Source organism: Podarcis tiliguerta (assembly GCF_965153285.1).
Source record: "Podarcis tiliguerta genome assembly, chromosome: 16".
Taxonomy (NCBI): domain Eukaryota; kingdom Metazoa; phylum Chordata; class Lepidosauria; order Squamata; family Lacertidae; genus Podarcis; species Podarcis tiliguerta.
In genome coordinates, this window is record NC_139549.1 from 24278784 (window position 1) to 24295871 (window position 17088).

Here is a 17088-nt window from a genome sequence, read left to right on the forward strand (position 1 = left end):
AAGTTTTCGAGCAGGCATAGATTTGGGCACCTTTAGGGGGGCCTTAAGCAAGACCCTAGGTCCAGGAAGCCGACCTGGGGGACGCGGCGCATGCTGGGGGCTTGGATGACTATGATAGAGGCTTAGAAATAGAAAGGCTTCCTGTGACATAAAGTCGGGTGCCTAGAGATCGGAAAAATGTAGACTGACACCCAGGGCTTAGCTTTCGGTTCTTGTGTGCCTGCAGGTTCAATCCCCAGTGGAGTCTCCAGAGATGGCTAGGCATTTTTCCTGAAGAGCTGCTGCCAGCCAGTGCAGACAATACTGAGCTACAGGAACCAGTGGTCTGGCTTAGTAGAAGGCAGCTTCCTAGGTTCCTAAACTGTAGCAGCAAAGATCTCTGCTTCCCCCCCCCAACTGGTTTTTAAACATGTCCAAGCACCAGTCGCCTTCATGCAAGTCCATTGAAGGCTTTTGTATCCAGCTGCTTGCATTTAAGTGAGTGGGCCTTTTCCTGCAACGTGAGGTGGATGTTTGTCTGAAAACCCAAATCTGCCTCAGCTCCACCACCAACTTGCACTTTTAACACTGGACTACATTGAAGGGCTGTTGTAAGCCTCTCTTTCTCAGCCAGGGGCCCATCCAATCATAAATATGGAGACAATAGATTACAGGGAAAACATGCTGCCTTGGGTTTATGACACAGCAAGCAGCCTTGCACAGTTTTGGATTAAAAAAATACTTGGAAGGTTCTTAAACTGCTTACCCACTATACCTTTAAAGCACACCTGAAGCACAAACTCCCCTCAAAGTATTCTGGGTGCAGTAGTTTGTTAAAGGTTGCTGGGAATTGTAACTCTGTGACGGCTCAACTACAGTGCCCAGAATTCTTTGAGGGAAAGAATATTATGCTTCGAATGTGTTTTAAATGTACAGTGTGCCCAATTTTACAGAATACCGTACTTCAAATGAATATGCAGCCCATCAGTGATTAATCCAGGCTTTCCCTGATCCATAAATTCAGACTCTATGTGCCTGAATCCCCCGGAATTCCTGTTTTATTTGTTATGTTATCATATTACTGTTTTATTGGTTTTATGTTACATTTTTGTTTTAACAATAATGTTTGCTTTTATGTTGCACACAGGGCTTAATATTTTTCTCCCCCAAATATATTAAGCAGCTTATAAACGCTTTTAAACAAGAAAGCGAGATTTCCAGCATTATTTTTTTTTTGAGAGAGAGAAATGAAATAGTTACATCTGATTAATGGTCGAATTAACTCAGATCCTGCAAAAAGAAGTTCATATACAGAGCTTGATCCCTCCTTTTTCACACTCCGGTATTCTATAGCCTAAACATATATCTTGATGCAAAATCACTATGGGCAAACTTCACTTTGAAAACTTGTGTGAGGTTTCTTTCAGTGAGGAGTTAGGACTTTCGTTTCTTTTTTTAAAAAAGGAGAAGAGTTGTGTTCAGACTGGTGCCAGCTTAGGCTGTTACGATCTTTGTACCCGTTATCTGAAGACACGTTCCAACCAAGAGCATTGCATTATTTCAGATTATTATCTGAGGTAAATCATGGGAAGGTACTAATATATTATCAGCTAGGTCACAAGTTTATTTGGGGCTCCTTTGTTCCTGGCCGTCTCTGTGAATTATTCCAATGTGCTCTTGACCTGTCCTGATTCCACATATTCAGGACTCTGGAACTTGCGTATTTTTCCCTTCCAGAGCTGCAGCCCAGCCACTTAAATTGAAAGGAAACACTCTGCAAACAGCTGACTTCAGCAGCTGGAGGAGATGTCACGTGACCTGAAATAAACAAGAGTGAAAGAAGATTCCTCACTGCCTGCCTGTGGTGAGAAAGTGGAGGAAAAGTCTCGTTCTAAAAGCTGATTTCAGTCCTCGCGCACCCCAATTCATAATTCACAGGAAGAGGTGAAGACTCCTAGGACATCAAGTGACCATATCAGGTAGGCTCTCCTCCTTAAGACAGCTCGTTTCCCCCTCACACCCCACATCTCCCCACATAATCCTTGATCCCTCGGGTATAATGTTATATTTATTGATATAGCTCAATCCCATGCACGTTTATTTATGCAGAACTAAGTCCTGCTGTATTTAGTGGGGCTTCCTGCCAGGAATAGGTCCATGGGGTTGCAGCCTGAAACGCTCTTATCCAACAAGGGATGTAAGAGGCGGACACAATGGCTTGACTGAGCAGGTTGAAGGGGGAAGAATGTACGTAGTTCAGTAGTTCCCAAAGTGGACGGTATATCACACTATCCCCTCTTGCAATTCCCAGCAACTGACATTTAGAGGCATACTTCCTCCAATAGGGGAAGTGGAACGTAAACATCTAGCAGCCACTGACGGCAGATCCTATTTTCCGGGGGCAGCCCTCGATTTACAGAAGCCGTCCCGGTTTCTGATTTGATCCCAGAATGTCCCGTTTCCCTTAGGACATCCCTGTTTTCATCAGAGAAATGTTGGAGGCAGTGCCGGATTTCTGTATAAGCTAAACAAGCTATAGCTTAGGGCCCCAGTCTCTTGACCCCCCCCCCTAATTTCACTATTAATATACTTCTTCTTAATTGTATTTCAGTTCAACAATTACAGTGGTACCTCAGGTTACATACGCTTCAGGTTACATACGCTTTAGGTTACAGACTCCACTAACCCAGAAATAGTGCTTCAGGTTAAGAACATTGCTTCAGGATGAGAACAGAAATCGTGCTCCGGTGGCGCGGCGGCAGCAGGAGGCCCCATTAGCTAAAGTGGTGCTTCACGTTAAGAACAGTTTCAGGTTAAGAACGGACCTCCGGAACGAATTAAGTACTTAACCCGAGGTACCACTGTACTTTGATAAAATACAAATTTTGTTATGTGCAAATGACTTTAGATACCTATTAGCTCCATAAATTACCATATATCATATATTCAGCGCACAAAAAAGTGACAAATTGTTGTTGACGAAGGACAGCTGGACATACCAGGGCCCCATTACCTTCAGTAGCTTAGTGCCTCATCAAACCTAAACCTGGCCCTGGTTGGAGGGCAGGGGGAAGCATTATCCACGACAAATTTATTCCTGCATTGAGGGCATGGGAGTCCTCTCTGTGAATGTGTGGTGGACCACTTCCTATGCTTGATCTCAAAGGCTGTGGCGTGGAGTCTCATCCTGCCACTCCCTATAAAATATCTAGGTGAGATAAAGTGGTTTCTGTGGAACCAGATATGTGTGTAACATGCTATCTGTGAAGCATCAAGAGGAAGGATAGCCAATGGACATTTCTGATCTGCCTCACCAGCCCTTGTTGTTTCTCATCCATCCAAAGTCCTTCCTGTTGCACAGACTCAGCACTTCTTCCTTGGGAAGATTGTGTCATCACTGATATTCCTCCCATTGAATCTTTCACAGGCTGTCTTTGCCTCCAAGCTCCTGGACTCCTTCCTGAAATTCTGGCCAGCATCTCTGTCTGTTGACTTCCTTCTCGTGACAAGCATGGACCCCAGAGGTCTACGGTTCTTCGTCCTCTTCCCCATTGTGTTTGCCTCTGTCCAGCTGTGTGGTAATCTCTGCTTATGAGAAGTATCATATAGATAGATAGATAGATACATAGATAGATAGATAGATAGATGATTGATAGATAGATGATAGATATAGATAGATATAGTTTGCAAATTGCTTTTCCCTCTCACTGAAATTTAAAAAAACATGAACAAGATTCACATTATGATGTATAACTATTGAGGATGTATAAGATAAGGTTCTTACAGCCATAGCTGTCAATGTTTTTTAAAGGGAAATTCCCTTATTCTGAATAGGGTCATAGCTGTCAACCTTCCCTTTTTTTGCGGGAAATTCCCTTATTCCAGCGCCACTTCCTGCTGCTATCCCAGATTGTTAGATATCCCGTAGACTGTCCCTGGGACAGGTGAGGCTGCTGATCCCTTATTTTCAAATCTGAAAGTTGACAGCTATGAATAGGATTCCTCGCAAGAAAAGGGAAAAGTTGGCAGCTATGCTTTACAGCAGAATGTAGAAGAGAATCAGAATGAAGGTGGAGAAGCTGTGGCACTGATATGGGAAAAGTTTTTACCTTAATGAGGAAGGGTCAGGGCAGATTCACCCCATGCATTTAAAGCACATTCAACACATCTTCAAAGGTCATGACCCCCACCCACCCGGGCAATAATGCTGGGACCTGTAGTTTTCCCCTCACAGAGACACAAGTTGGCTTCATTGCAGGGGGTTGGACTAGAACTCTATGATTCTATGAATTGCCAGAACCCTTAATATAAACTACAGTTCCCACAGAGTTCTTTGGGGGAAGTCATGTGTTTTAAAGCAGCCACATTTGCGATCCTGTTTTGTTCTTCTCTCGGGTCAGAAATCTCTGCAGGAAATTCTGATCGCATCAGGTCTTTGAACGCGGAGCTCCTGAAAGTGGCAGAGGATGTGTCTGAGGAGCCGAACCCCAGTGTTTACCTGGCCCTGCGGCTGTCTAACGACCACAACTTGCAGACGGAGACCCAGTACCTCCAGCGCCTGAAAGATGCCTTTCAGCCCAATGCCAGCGCGTATGTTTAACACAGGGTTTTGCAGCATGAGGGCCAGAGGCAGAAGGGGGTGGAGCAATGAATGTACATTTCTGGGAACCACAGAAAAGTCCTCTTGGGATCAGGTCCCGCTTGCAGGTTTCACATATGGGTACAGTCATACCTCATGTTACGTCCGCTTCATGTTACATTCTTTCAGGTTACGTCCCGCGGCAATCCGGAAGAACCAGAAAGGGTTACTTTTGGGTTTCGCCGCTTGCGCATGCGCAGAAGCACAAAATGACGCCATGCGCAGAAGCAGCAAATCACAACCCCCGCGTGCGCAGACGAATGGGTTGCATTCTTTTCATGTTGCGAACGGGCCTCCGGAACGGATCCCGTTTGCAACCAGAAGTACCACTGTATCTGGTTGGCCACTATGAGAACAGGATGCTGGGCTGTACGGGCCACTGGCCTGATGCAACCAGCAAGGAACTCTTAATCTCAGGGTTATGGGTTCGAGTCCCATGCTGGGCAAAAAGATTCCTGCATTGCAGGGGGTTGGGCTGGATGAACCTCGTGGTCTCTTCCAACTCTACCATTCTATGATATATTAGTTCAGTATACTCTTGCATTCCAACAAAGCAACATCAAGCAAGCAAGCAAGCAGACAGACAGACAGACAGGCCCACCCCATTCCAAGCATCTTACAATATGAGTTTTGACAGCGTGGGAGACAACAGAGGGGAAGAAGGGGAGAGGGTGAGGGTTACGATCAGGTCTTCATTTAAAATATAGCAATAACGCCGCCATTATTATGCCAGTGAATGTAAATTTTATTATGAATGAACATCCTAATTCTAGACGAAACAAAAAGAGAGCCGTGGTGGTGCCGTGGTTCGCCGGCTGGACTAGCAAATCCTTGCTCAGCCACAAAGTTCACTGGGTGATGTTGGCCCAGTCAGGCACTCTCAGCCTAACCTACCTCGCAAGGTTGTTGCGCGGGGAGAGGCGTGTACACAACCTTAAGCCCCTTAGAGAAAAAGGTGGGCTCTGAACGCAATAAAACACGGTTTCCCAAACTTAGGTCTCCAGCCGCTCGCTAGCTCCCATCCTCGCTAGCTAGCAGGACCAGCAGTCAAGGTGTGTTGGGATTTGTAGTCCAGAAACAGCTGGAGACACAAGCCTGGGAAGCCCTGTAATAAAATTGAACTGGATAAATGAAATTAAACCTGGAGAAGGCCTAGCCTGGTTGCATGGGAGGGCCTAACGGCGTGGCTATTCTGACTTCTTCCAATCCAGCTCTCTGACTCCAGTCCGCTACCATGAGCATCCTAGCACAGGTCAGCTGGCCCTGTACCTCCTTGCGCTGCGGGCCGCTTGCCACGACATGGAGGCACTTGAAGGGAGGCAGCTGGTGACGCAGCTGAAGCTTCACTTGAACAAGGAAAAGGCGCAGATAGGTAAGGTTCCAGGCGATGGCGCCTGCTTGGTGTCAAGTGGCAAGGAGTTCCAGTGGGTAGGTGCTGCCACATTAAAAGACTGATTGAATGAAAGCAAGTGTTGGAAGTCTGAATTAGGGGCCAGCACTTAAGGAGAGGTTTTGCCAGCATCTGGAAGCCTCAGAGCAGGGCTTCGTAGGCTAAAGGTCAGCAGGGAGCGGGGTAATTAATTACGGCAGAAAAGGCAGATTTACCCATTGGTCTTTCTCGTCCTGCACCCAGGTCACAAGGACACAGGACACCCCATCACCAACTACTACCAGTACAGCTTGGGGGTCTTAGCCTTGTGTGTTCACCGCAAGAAGATCGACGAGCATGTGATCCGCAAGCTCTTGCACGCAGAGGAGCGGGGACGATTTGTGCTCCACAACAAGCACTCTGTGGGTACGTGCTGCCCCCTTTGCACATGAGTCCATTCAGGTTTCTTGATCTCAACTGTTTTCTGCCCGGGGGGGTGGTGGGGTGGTGTCAGGGAACTGCCATCGGAGCAGGAGGAGGTGAGAGGGCTCTTGGACGATGGTGGAGAGGGCACCAGTAGGGGGAGGGATAGCCCAAATGCTGGGGAAGGAAATCAGCATAACACCAGTGGAGAAGGGGAGGAGATAGAGGAAGCGGAGAGCTGGCTCCAAGACTCTTCGCAGGAGACAAGCGGAGAGGGAACAAGTGCTCCGTTACCCACACCCACAGCGCGTAAAAAGGTTGCGCGCAGGCAGTGGGGGAGGAGACTGGGCGTGAAGCAGCTTTTATGTTGGAAGCGGTTTAAGAAACGCCCATTGACGGATTCTACCAGCGACTGAGGCAGCCACGAGATAGAGGCTGCTCTGTCAGAAAGGGTTCAACCATGCAAGACAGCCACGAGTGAAGGCAATTTACGCACAATCAATCCCTAGAACCACAACAGGTGGGGTGGGAGGGTTTGATGCCTTTCAGCTTTAATGGTCTGTGCGGCTTCTGGCTGGGGGCAGTTGGGGATGACCCATTTTAATCTGGTTTGCAGGAGGTTTCTTTTACTGCTGGTGAATGACTAATAATGATGATGATTTTATCTAAACCCCATCCATCTGGCTAGGTTTCCCCAGCCACTCTGGGTGGCTCACAACAGAATACTAAAAACACGACAAAACATCAAACATAAAAAACCTTCCCTAAACAGGGCTGTCTTCAGATGTCTTCCAAAAGTCAGATAGTTGTTTATTTCCTTGACATCTGATGGGAGGGTATTCCACAGGGAGGGTGCCACTACCGAGAAGGCCCTCTGCCTGGTTCCCTGTAACATCATTTCTCGCAAGGAGGGAACCACCAGAAGGCCCTCGGAGGTGGACCTCAGTGTCCAGGCTGAACGATGGGGGTGGAGACACTCATTCATGTATATATAATTGTTGCTAGTAGTAGTAGTAGTATACTATCCTATACCTGCAGGTCTCAGGGTGGTTACAACATAAGCCACAAAATAAAAACACAAACTACATTATAAAAACCAAAACATCCCAGTGAACTTCCGCAACACATTTTAAAAGGGCATTGGATGTTAATTAGCCAAAGTCCTGGTTAAGGAGGAACATTTTTTTGCCTGGTTCCTAAAGCTGTATAATTAAGGCGCCAGCTTGAACCTCCCTGGGGAGAGCATTCCACAAATGGGGAGCCACTGCAGAAAAGGCCCTTTCTCGTGTTGCCACCTTCCAGACCTCTTGTGGAGGAGGCACACCAAGAAGGGCTGCTCCGGGGCTCTGTGCCCATTTTCCCTGTAGCAGCTTGGCTGTCTTCTCTGGGACCAGCCCTACCGTTAGACAGAGTGGGGCATTGCCTCAGGTGGCAAGGGGCAGGGACTGGTGATTAGCTGTTGGGAGGACAGAGGTATGGAGAAGCAGGGAGCACCGTGGGTATGGAAAACGGGTGGCGGCGTTCAGTGGTAGAGCACCTGCTGTGCTTGCAGATGGTCCTTGGTTCAATTGCCCACATCTCCAGTTAGGGCTGGGAGAGACTCCCAGAGCTGCTGCCGGTCAGTGTAGACAGTACTGAGCTAGATGGACCGATGGAGGATGCAAAGGATGTAGACATGTGTTGGGACTGATGGGTCAGCTCTCCTCTTCATGGCTGTTTTAACCTTGCTTACCCAGACACAGAGGCGATGGGAGGTCTGGCCTTTGCCTGCTTGGAACGAGCCACCTTCTACAAGCCAGAGCTGGTGGCCAACCTCAGCCAGGCTGTGCAGAGAGTCAAGCAGAAGATATTGCAGGCCAAGACTGCAGAAGGGGCTTTTGGCAATGTCGACAGCAGCCCCCTGGCCACACAGGTGAGGAGGACTCTGCAGGCGAAGTGGAGGGATGGCAATTCTCACATTTACTATTCTATAGCTCTTGCTAAGCCGTTGCTTAGCTAAGCCGGTCTTCAAACAAAAACATCTTGGAGGTCCTTAGCCATAGAAATGTTAGGCTGGCCTCAACCAGAGTCAGGGCTTTTTCGGCTGTGGCCCCGATCTGGTGGAACGCTCTGTCACAAGAGACTAGGGCCCTGCGGGACTTGACATCTTTCCGCAGGGCCTGCAAGACAGAGCTGTTCCACCAGGCCTTTGGCCAAGGCACAGTCTGACCCCCTCCTTTGGCAATCCTCATAGAACTCTAGCCCAATGGGTGCCATTAATTTGATTTTAATTAATTTTAGAATGCTGTGTTACTTTTATTGTGGTTAGCTGCTCTGAGCCTGGCTTTGGCTGGGGAGGGCGGGATATAAATAAATCATTATTATTATTATTATTTTCTTACTCTGTAACCACAAGGCGGAAACTTGAAGGATCCCTTCACTAGTGGGCATGGCCCATTAGAGCAAACGGGGCACTGCCCCACCAACCTCCCTCTGCCCCCGCCCAGCCCCCACCTGCCTGGCTTCTTATGTACAAGCAGCCCAGAGGTGGCTGAGCCTCTCCTCCTCCTACTTTGTAGTCGCAGAACTCAACAAGTAAGAGGGGAACAAAGCTAGGATGAGCTGTCTCCTCCTGTCATTGACTCTGGTGCCACCTACTGTTGGTCTCCTTACCTTCATCCCCATCAGCCCCAGCCACCTCTGAATTTCCTTTCCTGTTGCGTCCCATTCCAGAATCTGATTCTCTCCACTTGGTTCTACAGGTTTTTTTCCCAAACACCACTTGCAGTGCTGAAGAGGCAAGTCTTTTATTTTTCTTCCAATCTGAGGTTGAAGACCTTGGCTAGGGAATGGCTTGCCTCTTCAGCACAGAGTGGAAACCTCTGCGGAACGTCCGGCTGATGCGGCATTTCCCTTCTAGCTTTGCCAGGATTTCAGGCAATGCCAGCTGGCCACCGGTAGCCTCTTCTGCCGTAGGTGGGAGTGCAAGAACTAACATAAAAAGGCACTTTCCTTCAGGCTCTGATGCCTTTCCCATCTCTTTGCGATTCAGTTCCTCATTGCTACGGGGATGAACCCAGAGTGTCCCGAGGCTGTTGCAACCCTGATTCGGAGCCTGGAGCGAGGAGATTTCCAAAACGCCCTCATCAAGTCCCAGTTGCTACCTGCCCTGCATGGCAAGAGTTACCTGGATGTCGCCAGGATGGTGTGCCAAGCTGAGAGAGGTAGCGGGCGAGGGGAGTAAAGAGGGTGTTGCAAAGGAGTAGTGGGGACGCAGTCCACTTTTGGCTCCAGTCAAGCCAGGGTAGAGCTGCGGAACACTGAGACCATAGAGGGGGACTGACTCCTGATGCACCCTCAACCTTTGCTTCCTTGCATGCAGGTGGTTTGAATTTTGTCACCTCCTCTCCCAGGCTGGAGACACCTGCCGGGAGTAGGCCAAGCATCCGTGTCCAGCTGCTTGTGAAGCAGCCACCTCTTCACGCGCCGTTGTACAGACATGTCGTCAGAGTTCCTCTCGGCTCCTCTCTGCTGGACGTGTTGAAAGCTGCAGAGAAGCTGAATACCCCTAAGCGCTTCACGTGAGGCTAATTCCATCTTCATTTGCTTTGGCTGGTGTTAAGGGGGTGGGGGGCAGTGGAAGTATAGGAACTGAGGGAGCTGCCCTCCACCCAGGCAGACCACAGATCCATCCAGCCCAATACTGCCAGCACTGTCTGGCAGTGACTCTCCAAGGTTTCAGACACGGGTGATTCATAGTCCTACCGGGAGATGCTATGGGGTGGGGCGGGGTTTGAACCCGGGACCTCCTTCATGCATTGTTTTTAGTTTTGATATACAGTTGTGCCTTGGTTCTTGAACAGAATGCGTTCCGGGATTCCGTTCGACTCCTGGAACCGTTAAAAAACCGATGTGCGGCTTCCGATTGGCTGCAGGATCGTCCTGCAGCCAATCGGAAGCCGTACTGGATGTTCAGCTTCCGAAAATCATTCAAAAACCAGAACACTCACTTCCGGGTTTCGATTGTTTGGGAGCCGATTTCTACGGGAGCCAAGGTGTTTGAGATCCAATGTACGACTGTAGATTCGTATGCTGTCTTTTTGTGGGGGTTTTTAAATTGTTTATTTACTTAAGAAAGAACCTACACTTCAATAACATACAAGACGAAAGAAAGGCAGTATAACAAAATAGAAATTAAACCTACACACAAATTTCTGTCGTTTCATTCAAAAGAATTATTGTTGGCATTGATTGTTGGGAATGGGGATAGCAAACCCCCCCCCCCCCCAATTTTAATTATTTGATTTTGTTATCTATAATGATACGAATGCTTTGTCTTTAAATTTAAATTTATTGCTGTTTTCACTGTATATCACCTTGAGCCAATTGTGTAGAAGGTTACTGATTTTACTTATTGGTTTGTTTCAGAAAATTTATACACCCCTTGCTTGCAAGAAAACACACCCTCAAAACGATTTCTAATTAATACGTTGATAATGATATTAATAATATAATGAAGCAATCAATGCCTACTAGCTGGCTGTTCTGCCTTCCCTTATCTCTGCTTCTGAATACAAGTTGGTAGCAATCATAAATACAGAGAGGGATCTTTTATTACGATTATTTATTAATTACACTGGTCAACAACAAATTTGTTGTCTGCGTTTTTTCAGCTGATTTAGGACGAATCTGATGCGCTGAATCCAAAAATCACATTGGTTTTGCTCAATCAGGTCAAGTTTTTGAGTTATGGCCACAAGTCGTTTTTTTACATTTTTGTTCACATGTACGCTTGTGTGGAGCATTTTAGAAGAAGTTGGTGGGGATAAAATGCCATGTCGAATAATTGTTTTGATTGGAAATTATTATTTTAATGACAAGAAGTATTCAGGTTTGATAGTTCTGGGTGATTATGTCGAAAAGAGGTCAGTTTGAAGTCATAAAACCTTGAAATCTTCCATAAATTGGTGCGGCAAAGCATAAAGTTGGGGGATCAAAACCCCTGGCTCACTCGAGTACACTGAAGGAGAACTATGAAGGGGTGAAGTATGTGCTGGAGAAAATTGGTTATGATCAGCATAAGTGGTTTATTTGTGTTGATCTGAAGATGGTGAACTTTTTGTTGGGACAACAGTCTGGCTTCACCAAGTACCCATGTTTTCTGTGCATGTGGGATAGTAGGGACTGTGCTCAGCATTACATGAAGAAGGACTGGCCTGTGCGGGAGGAATTGGTGCCTTGCAGAAAAAGGAACGTCATCAACAACCCTCTGGTGGACAGAGACAGAATACTCTTCCCACCGCTGCACATCAAGCTCGGCTTAATCAAGCAGTTCACCAAGGCTCTGGACAAGGATGGTGACTGCTTCACTTACTTGTGCCAGGCTTTTCCAGGATTGACCATGGGGAAGTTGAAAGCTGGCATCTTTGACGGTCCTCAGATCCGTCAGCTCATCAGAGATCCAGAGTTCGGAAACTCAATGAACAAAGTGGAACTGGAAGCGTGGAAGGCATTTGTTCTGGTAGTGAAGAACTTTCTTGGCAACAATAAGGCCAGAAACTACGCAGAACTTGTCAACAACATGCTGACTGCTTTCAGAAACCTGGGCTGCAACATGAGCATCAAGATGCACTACCTATTTTCACAAATGGACCGGTTTCCTGAGAACCTGGGTTCAATGAGTGACGAGCAGGGGGAGAGATTCTATCAGGACATGAAAGAGATGGAGACCAGGTATCAGGGTCGCTGGGATGCAGTCATGATGGCTGACTACTGTTGGACTCTGAAGAGAGACCTCCCTGCCGCTGAGCATTCCAGGAGTTCCAAGAAATGGAAGTTCAAGCCCTGAAGTTTGAAAAATGGTGAAGCAACATGCAATTTACGTGTACTTACCTTTATCAATGCCCACCATTCAGTTTTCAGTAATTGATGTTTCTATCAGGTAATCAATATATGTTGTTGGAAAAACATTTTTTTCTCTTAAAATCATATTTAGGATGATATGTGTTGACAAAAATCAGCTGATAATGCCACAAAAATGTAATCGATTTTGTCACAAGATCTGATTTTTTCAAATCAACATAGCACAAAAACCTGACCTGATGGAGCGAAACGGATGCCATTTCCTGATTCAGCAGTGCAAAAATACCCTAAATCAGTTGTAGAAATCTAGACTACATTCAAAAAGTAAAAAATTGTTGCCCAGTGTTATTATTATACTGCCTTATACCCGGAGATCTCAGGGTATCACAGAAAAGATCACAACAAATGTAATCAGAATTAAAAAAACACCCAATAACACCCCTCCAGAAAAGAGCTACATTTTAAAAGGGCATAGGATGTGAAGGAGGTAAACCAAAGGCCTGGTTAAAAAGGAACATTTTTGCCTGGCATCTAAAGGTGTGTAATGGAGGCATAGCTGTCAAGTGTCCCTTATTTGAAGGGACAGTCCCTTATTCCAGCGCCATGTCCTGCTGCATGTCCTTATTGATGGATGTCCCTTAAATGTCCCTTAAATGATGTCCCTTAAATTTCGAAGGAAGCGGCTCCTCTCTCTCCCTCCTTGCCGGCCAGGGAAGAGGGAGGCTCCAACTGTGTTGTTTGGCTGTGTTGCTCACCCAATAAGAAGTCTAAGAATGACTGGGGGGTGGAGCTTGTATGCCTTTTGTGTGGCTAGTTAATGCAAGCTGAGGGGTGTTTTGAATGCTGGACGCCATTTTGTTGCACGTGCTGCTGCAAACTTTGCAGTGCAAAGCCAGGTTGGGGAGCCATCTTAAGTTGAGGCTGCATAGGCCTTGTGGTGCATGTGATTCAGATTCTATTCAGTTGAACCTCTGGTTACAAAGTTGGTTGGACAGTGCTCTCGAGCTACCAGCATGAGTTTGACCAGACTGCAGGAGGACAGGAAGACTGGAGTGCCTGGAACAGGTGAGGCTGCAGGTCCCTTATTTTGGCTGCTGGTCCCTTATTTTCAAGGCTGCTGGCCCCTTATTTTCAAATCTGTAAGTTGACAGCTACGAATTGAGGTGCCAGGTGAACTTCCTTGGGGAGAGCATGCCACAGACAGGGAGCCACTGCAGAGAAGGCCCCGTTCTCGTGTTGCCGCCCTCCGCACCTCTCAAGGAGGAGGCACACGAAGAAGGGCCTCAGAAGATGATTTCAGGATCTAGGTAGGTTCAAATGCTTGGATTACAAGTTTCCCACATGCAAACTGTTCAGCCGCTGTGAGAACAGGATGCTGAGAAGGGAGGTCTCTGGCCTGGTCCAGAACGGTTCTTCCATTGTTCCTACACCTGCTCATTCCTCAGCAATTCATGACAGTTCTTCCTTCTTTTGCTAAACAGGTTTGAGACCCAGAAGACGCTGTCTGGCCCTCTGCTGACCGCAGTGATGGGGGTGAAGCCTCGGGAAGGGGAACGCAAATACTGGAAGGTTCTCCGAGCTCCAAACACTGCCCTGGAGCAAGGCGAGTGACAGAAGCCCAGCAGCAAAGGAGACCTTTGTCCTATCTCTGGGGCGGGGAGGGAGGGATTGGCTTGGACCAGGCTTTGCCAGCCCGGTGCTCTCTGGGTTGTAGCTTTGGGCTACAAATCCCATCAGCCTCAGCTAGCATCACCAATTCCGGCTCTAAACCATTCCCTAGGCTTTGTCCCCACGATTCCATGCCTGGTTTACACCCTTAGGGACTAAATAATATGCCTGTGCTGAGGGTATTAATTTGAGGGCATAGATTCTCTTGGCAGAGCCTTAAAGGGACCCCTGACTATTAGGTCCAGTCGTGGCCGACTCTGGGGTTGCGGCGCTCATCTCGCTTTATTGGCTGAGGGAGCCGGCGTACAGCTTCCGGGTCATGTGGCCAGCATGACTAAGCCGCTTCTGGCGAACCAGAGCAGCGCATGGAAACGCTGTTTACCTTCCCGATGGAGCGGTACCTATTTATCTACTTGCACTTTGACGTGCTTTCGAACTGCTGGGTGGGCAGGAGCAGGGACCGAGCAACAGGAGCTCACCCCGTCGCGGGGATTCGAACCGCCAACCTTCTGATCGGCAAGTCCTAGGCTCTGTGGTTTTACCCACAGCGCCACCCGTGTCCAGAGCCTTACCCTACATCAATTTCTCTGCTTCGGTGTTGCAATTATCGAAGGGCAGTTGAATATATATAGTTTTAATTCTATCCAGGTTTAATTGTTTTTTAATGATTGTATTCCCCCCCCCCCGGTGTTTTAGCTGTTATTATTTTAGCTGTAAGCCACCTTGAGTCAGGGGGAAAGGAAGGGTGTTATTATTAGTAGTACAGTGGTACCTCGGGTTAAGAACTTAATTCGTGCTGGAGGTCCATTCTTAACCTGAAACTGTTCTTAACCTGAGGTACTTTAGCTAATGGGGCCTCCCACTGCCGCCACACGATTTTTGTTCTCATCCTGAAGCAAAGTTCTTAACCCGAGGTTCTAGTTCTAGGTTAGCGGAGTCTGTAACCTGAAGTGTCTGTAACCCGAGGTACCACTGCAGTAGTAGTAGTATTACAGTAGTACCTTGGAAGGCGAACAGAATCCGTTCCAGAAGTCCATTCGACTTCCAAACGTTCGTAAACCAAGGCGCGGCTTCCGATTGGCTGCAGGAAGCTCCTGCAGCCAATCGGAAGCCGTGGAAGCCCCGTCAGATGTTCAACTTCCACAGAACGTTCATAAACAGGAACACTCACTTCCGGGTTTGCAGTGTTTGGGAGCCAAAACGGACGAGTACCAAGGCGTTTGGGATCCAAGATACGACTGTATTGTTAATGCACACAGCATTGGCCTTGCATAGCCAGCAGATTTAATTCAGTCTTGAGCTTTGTTGCATTTCCAGAAGGCGTTGAAGGTGGCTTGGATGTTACAGGCACTGAGAGGTGGATGCATGAATGCATTCACTTCTGCTTGGAATGATGTATCTTCAAGCATATGTCCGCAAACCTAAGGTCTAGGAACTTAACGTTTTTATTTGAAAAACAGAGATTGTCAGAAGATGGAATTCTGCACTTTATTTCTCCACTCCCATATCATTGCAGCAAACCCAAAGTCCTGGGAAGGAGCTGGAGGATGATTTGGTCTTCGGAGTTCCTCTCTGTCCTTACAGCCTCGTCTTTTGCCCTCCTGTTTTGCAGGTATCGCAGACTACATCCCACAAAACGAAGAAACCATCCTCTTCAAATTTAGCCCTTGGTAGAAACAGCCCACACTCTGATTGAATGTCTCTCTGCTATCTCTGCCTCAACTGGCTCGCAGGACACATAAAGACACCAGCACAGAGGGAGCAATGAAGAAATCATGAAACAACAATGGGACACAAGCTCTGCCCGAGGCATAATGGAGAACAGCAACAACTGATAGACACAATATATTACAAGGACAGGAAGAAACATTACGGACAGATTAATTGCCACACCCAGGAAAAACAAGAAGAGCGTTTGAATGCTTCACCTGTAGCTGTATAAATCATTTAGTGTGCCAATACAAATGGAAGTCTTTAAAACTGCAGCTGGCGATATAAAGGATTGTTATTTTGATCAGAACGTAATTGGAATTCATAAGATTTTGGAACGCAGAAATGAAGTAAACCTTCAAATCATCAATTCTAGCACGCAGGAGATCACCTTAATTGTATAATTTGGCATCTCAGTGATTGGTATTATTAATTGTATTATAACTTGGCAATGTTAGAATGAGGCTAGTATTGGATTATTGTAATTGAAAACTAATAAAAATTATTTTCCATTCTTTTACAGTAATTCTTTTGGACTTCCACACAACATTCCATGACAGTTCTTTGTACATTTCAATTAGTTGCACATGTAGTAATATCTTCGGCTTATTTTCAACCTTCTCATATCCTTTATATTATCAACTGCTAGTCAGAAGATATCCCCTACTTGTATTTAAGATTGAATTTTTGTAAATATTCCCCTAAATACTCCCACTCACTCTTTGTCTGATTCATCATCTACATTTCTTATTTTGGGTGTCATATTTGCAAACTTAGCATATTCAATGAGTTTGTTTAACCATTGTTCTTTCCCTGGGTCTCTGTTTCCAGTATCTTGCGTATAATATCCTTGCAGCAGTTGTAGCATATAAGAATAAGTTACAGGGGTTTTTTTTGCTAACTCATTCCCATTTATACCAAGAAGGAATGCTTCTGGTTTTTTTAGGAAATGTAAATAATAATAAAAAATTTAGCTCATTGTACACCAGAGCCTAGGGCTTGCCGATCAGAAGGTTGGCGGTTTGAATCCCCGTGACTGGTGAGCTCCTGTTGCTCGGTCCCAGCTGCTGCCAACCTAGCAGTTCGAAAGCACGTCAAAGTGCAAGTAGATAAATAGGTACCGCTAAAGTGCAAGTAGATAAATAGGTACCGCTAAAGTGCAAGTAGATAAATAGATACTTGGGAAGGTAAACAGCGTTTCCATGTGCTGTTCTGGTTTGCCAGAAGCGGCTTAGTCATGCTGGCCACATGACCTGGAAGCTGTAGGCCGGCTCCCTCTGCCAGTAAAGCGAGATGAGCGCTGCAACCTCAGACTCGGCCACGACTGGACCTAATGGTCAGGGTCCTTTTACCTTTACACCATTTGCCCACTTGCATTTCTACCATAAGTGAAAAAAATATACCCTCAGCTTCTAGGCATTGCTTTGAGCTGCCGTGGGAAAAACACAAACAAACAAAC

At 46.8% G+C, this 17088-nt stretch overlaps 2 protein-coding genes across 3 annotated transcripts in view; both read left to right on the top strand.

Annotated features, from left to right (window-relative positions):
* LOC310666688 (uncharacterized protein) overlaps positions 1–12578 on the top strand; it is a 110961-nt gene extending 98383 nt beyond the window's left edge. The window contains exon 2 of the mRNA XM_083417946.1: positions 11497–12578. Within this exon, the coding sequence (XP_083274072.1) occupies positions 11497–12237 (741 nt within the window). The 3' untranslated portion in view covers positions 12238–12578. The remainder of the gene's footprint in view (positions 1–11496) is intronic.
* On the top strand, positions 220–16144 carry TCN2 (transcobalamin 2). 2 transcript variants are annotated; one of them, XM_083417833.1, is made up of 11 exons: positions 220–477; positions 1717–1958; positions 3407–3557; positions 4380–4569; positions 5830–5990; positions 6252–6413; positions 8147–8322; positions 9442–9613; positions 9772–9970; positions 13733–13854; positions 15532–16144. In XM_083417833.1, the coding sequence occupies exons 3-11, from the start codon at positions 3491–3493 to the stop codon at positions 15591–15593; spliced, it is 1311 nt and encodes a 436-aa protein (XP_083273959.1). In that variant the 5' UTR covers positions 220–477; positions 1717–1958; positions 3407–3490; the 3' UTR covers positions 15594–16144. The 2 variants fall into 2 exon arrangements, 1 of the variants encoding a protein (XP_083273959.1); XR_014505980.1 differs by lacking the exon at positions 220–477 and having other exon boundaries at positions 1634–1958; positions 9772–11028; positions 12595–13854.
* Positions 16145–17088: the final 944 nt, after the last annotated feature.

What these genes read in the sequence shown, in the direction of transcription:
- TCN2 (XM_083417833.1), top strand. Translation starts at nt 3,491, where the DNA reads ATGGACCCCAGAGGTCTACGGTTCTTCGTCCTCTTCCCCATTGTGTTT. An exon ending in TGCCTCTGTCCAGCTGTGTG is followed by an intron (nt 3,558 to 4,379) that starts GTAATCTCTGCT and finishes CTCTCGGGTCAG; the next exon opens with AAATCTCTGCAGGAAATTCT. An exon ending in GGTGTGCCAAGCTGAGAGAG is followed by an intron (nt 9,614 to 9,771) that starts GTAGCGGGCGAG and finishes CCTTGCATGCAG; the next exon opens with GTGGTTTGAATTTTGTCACC.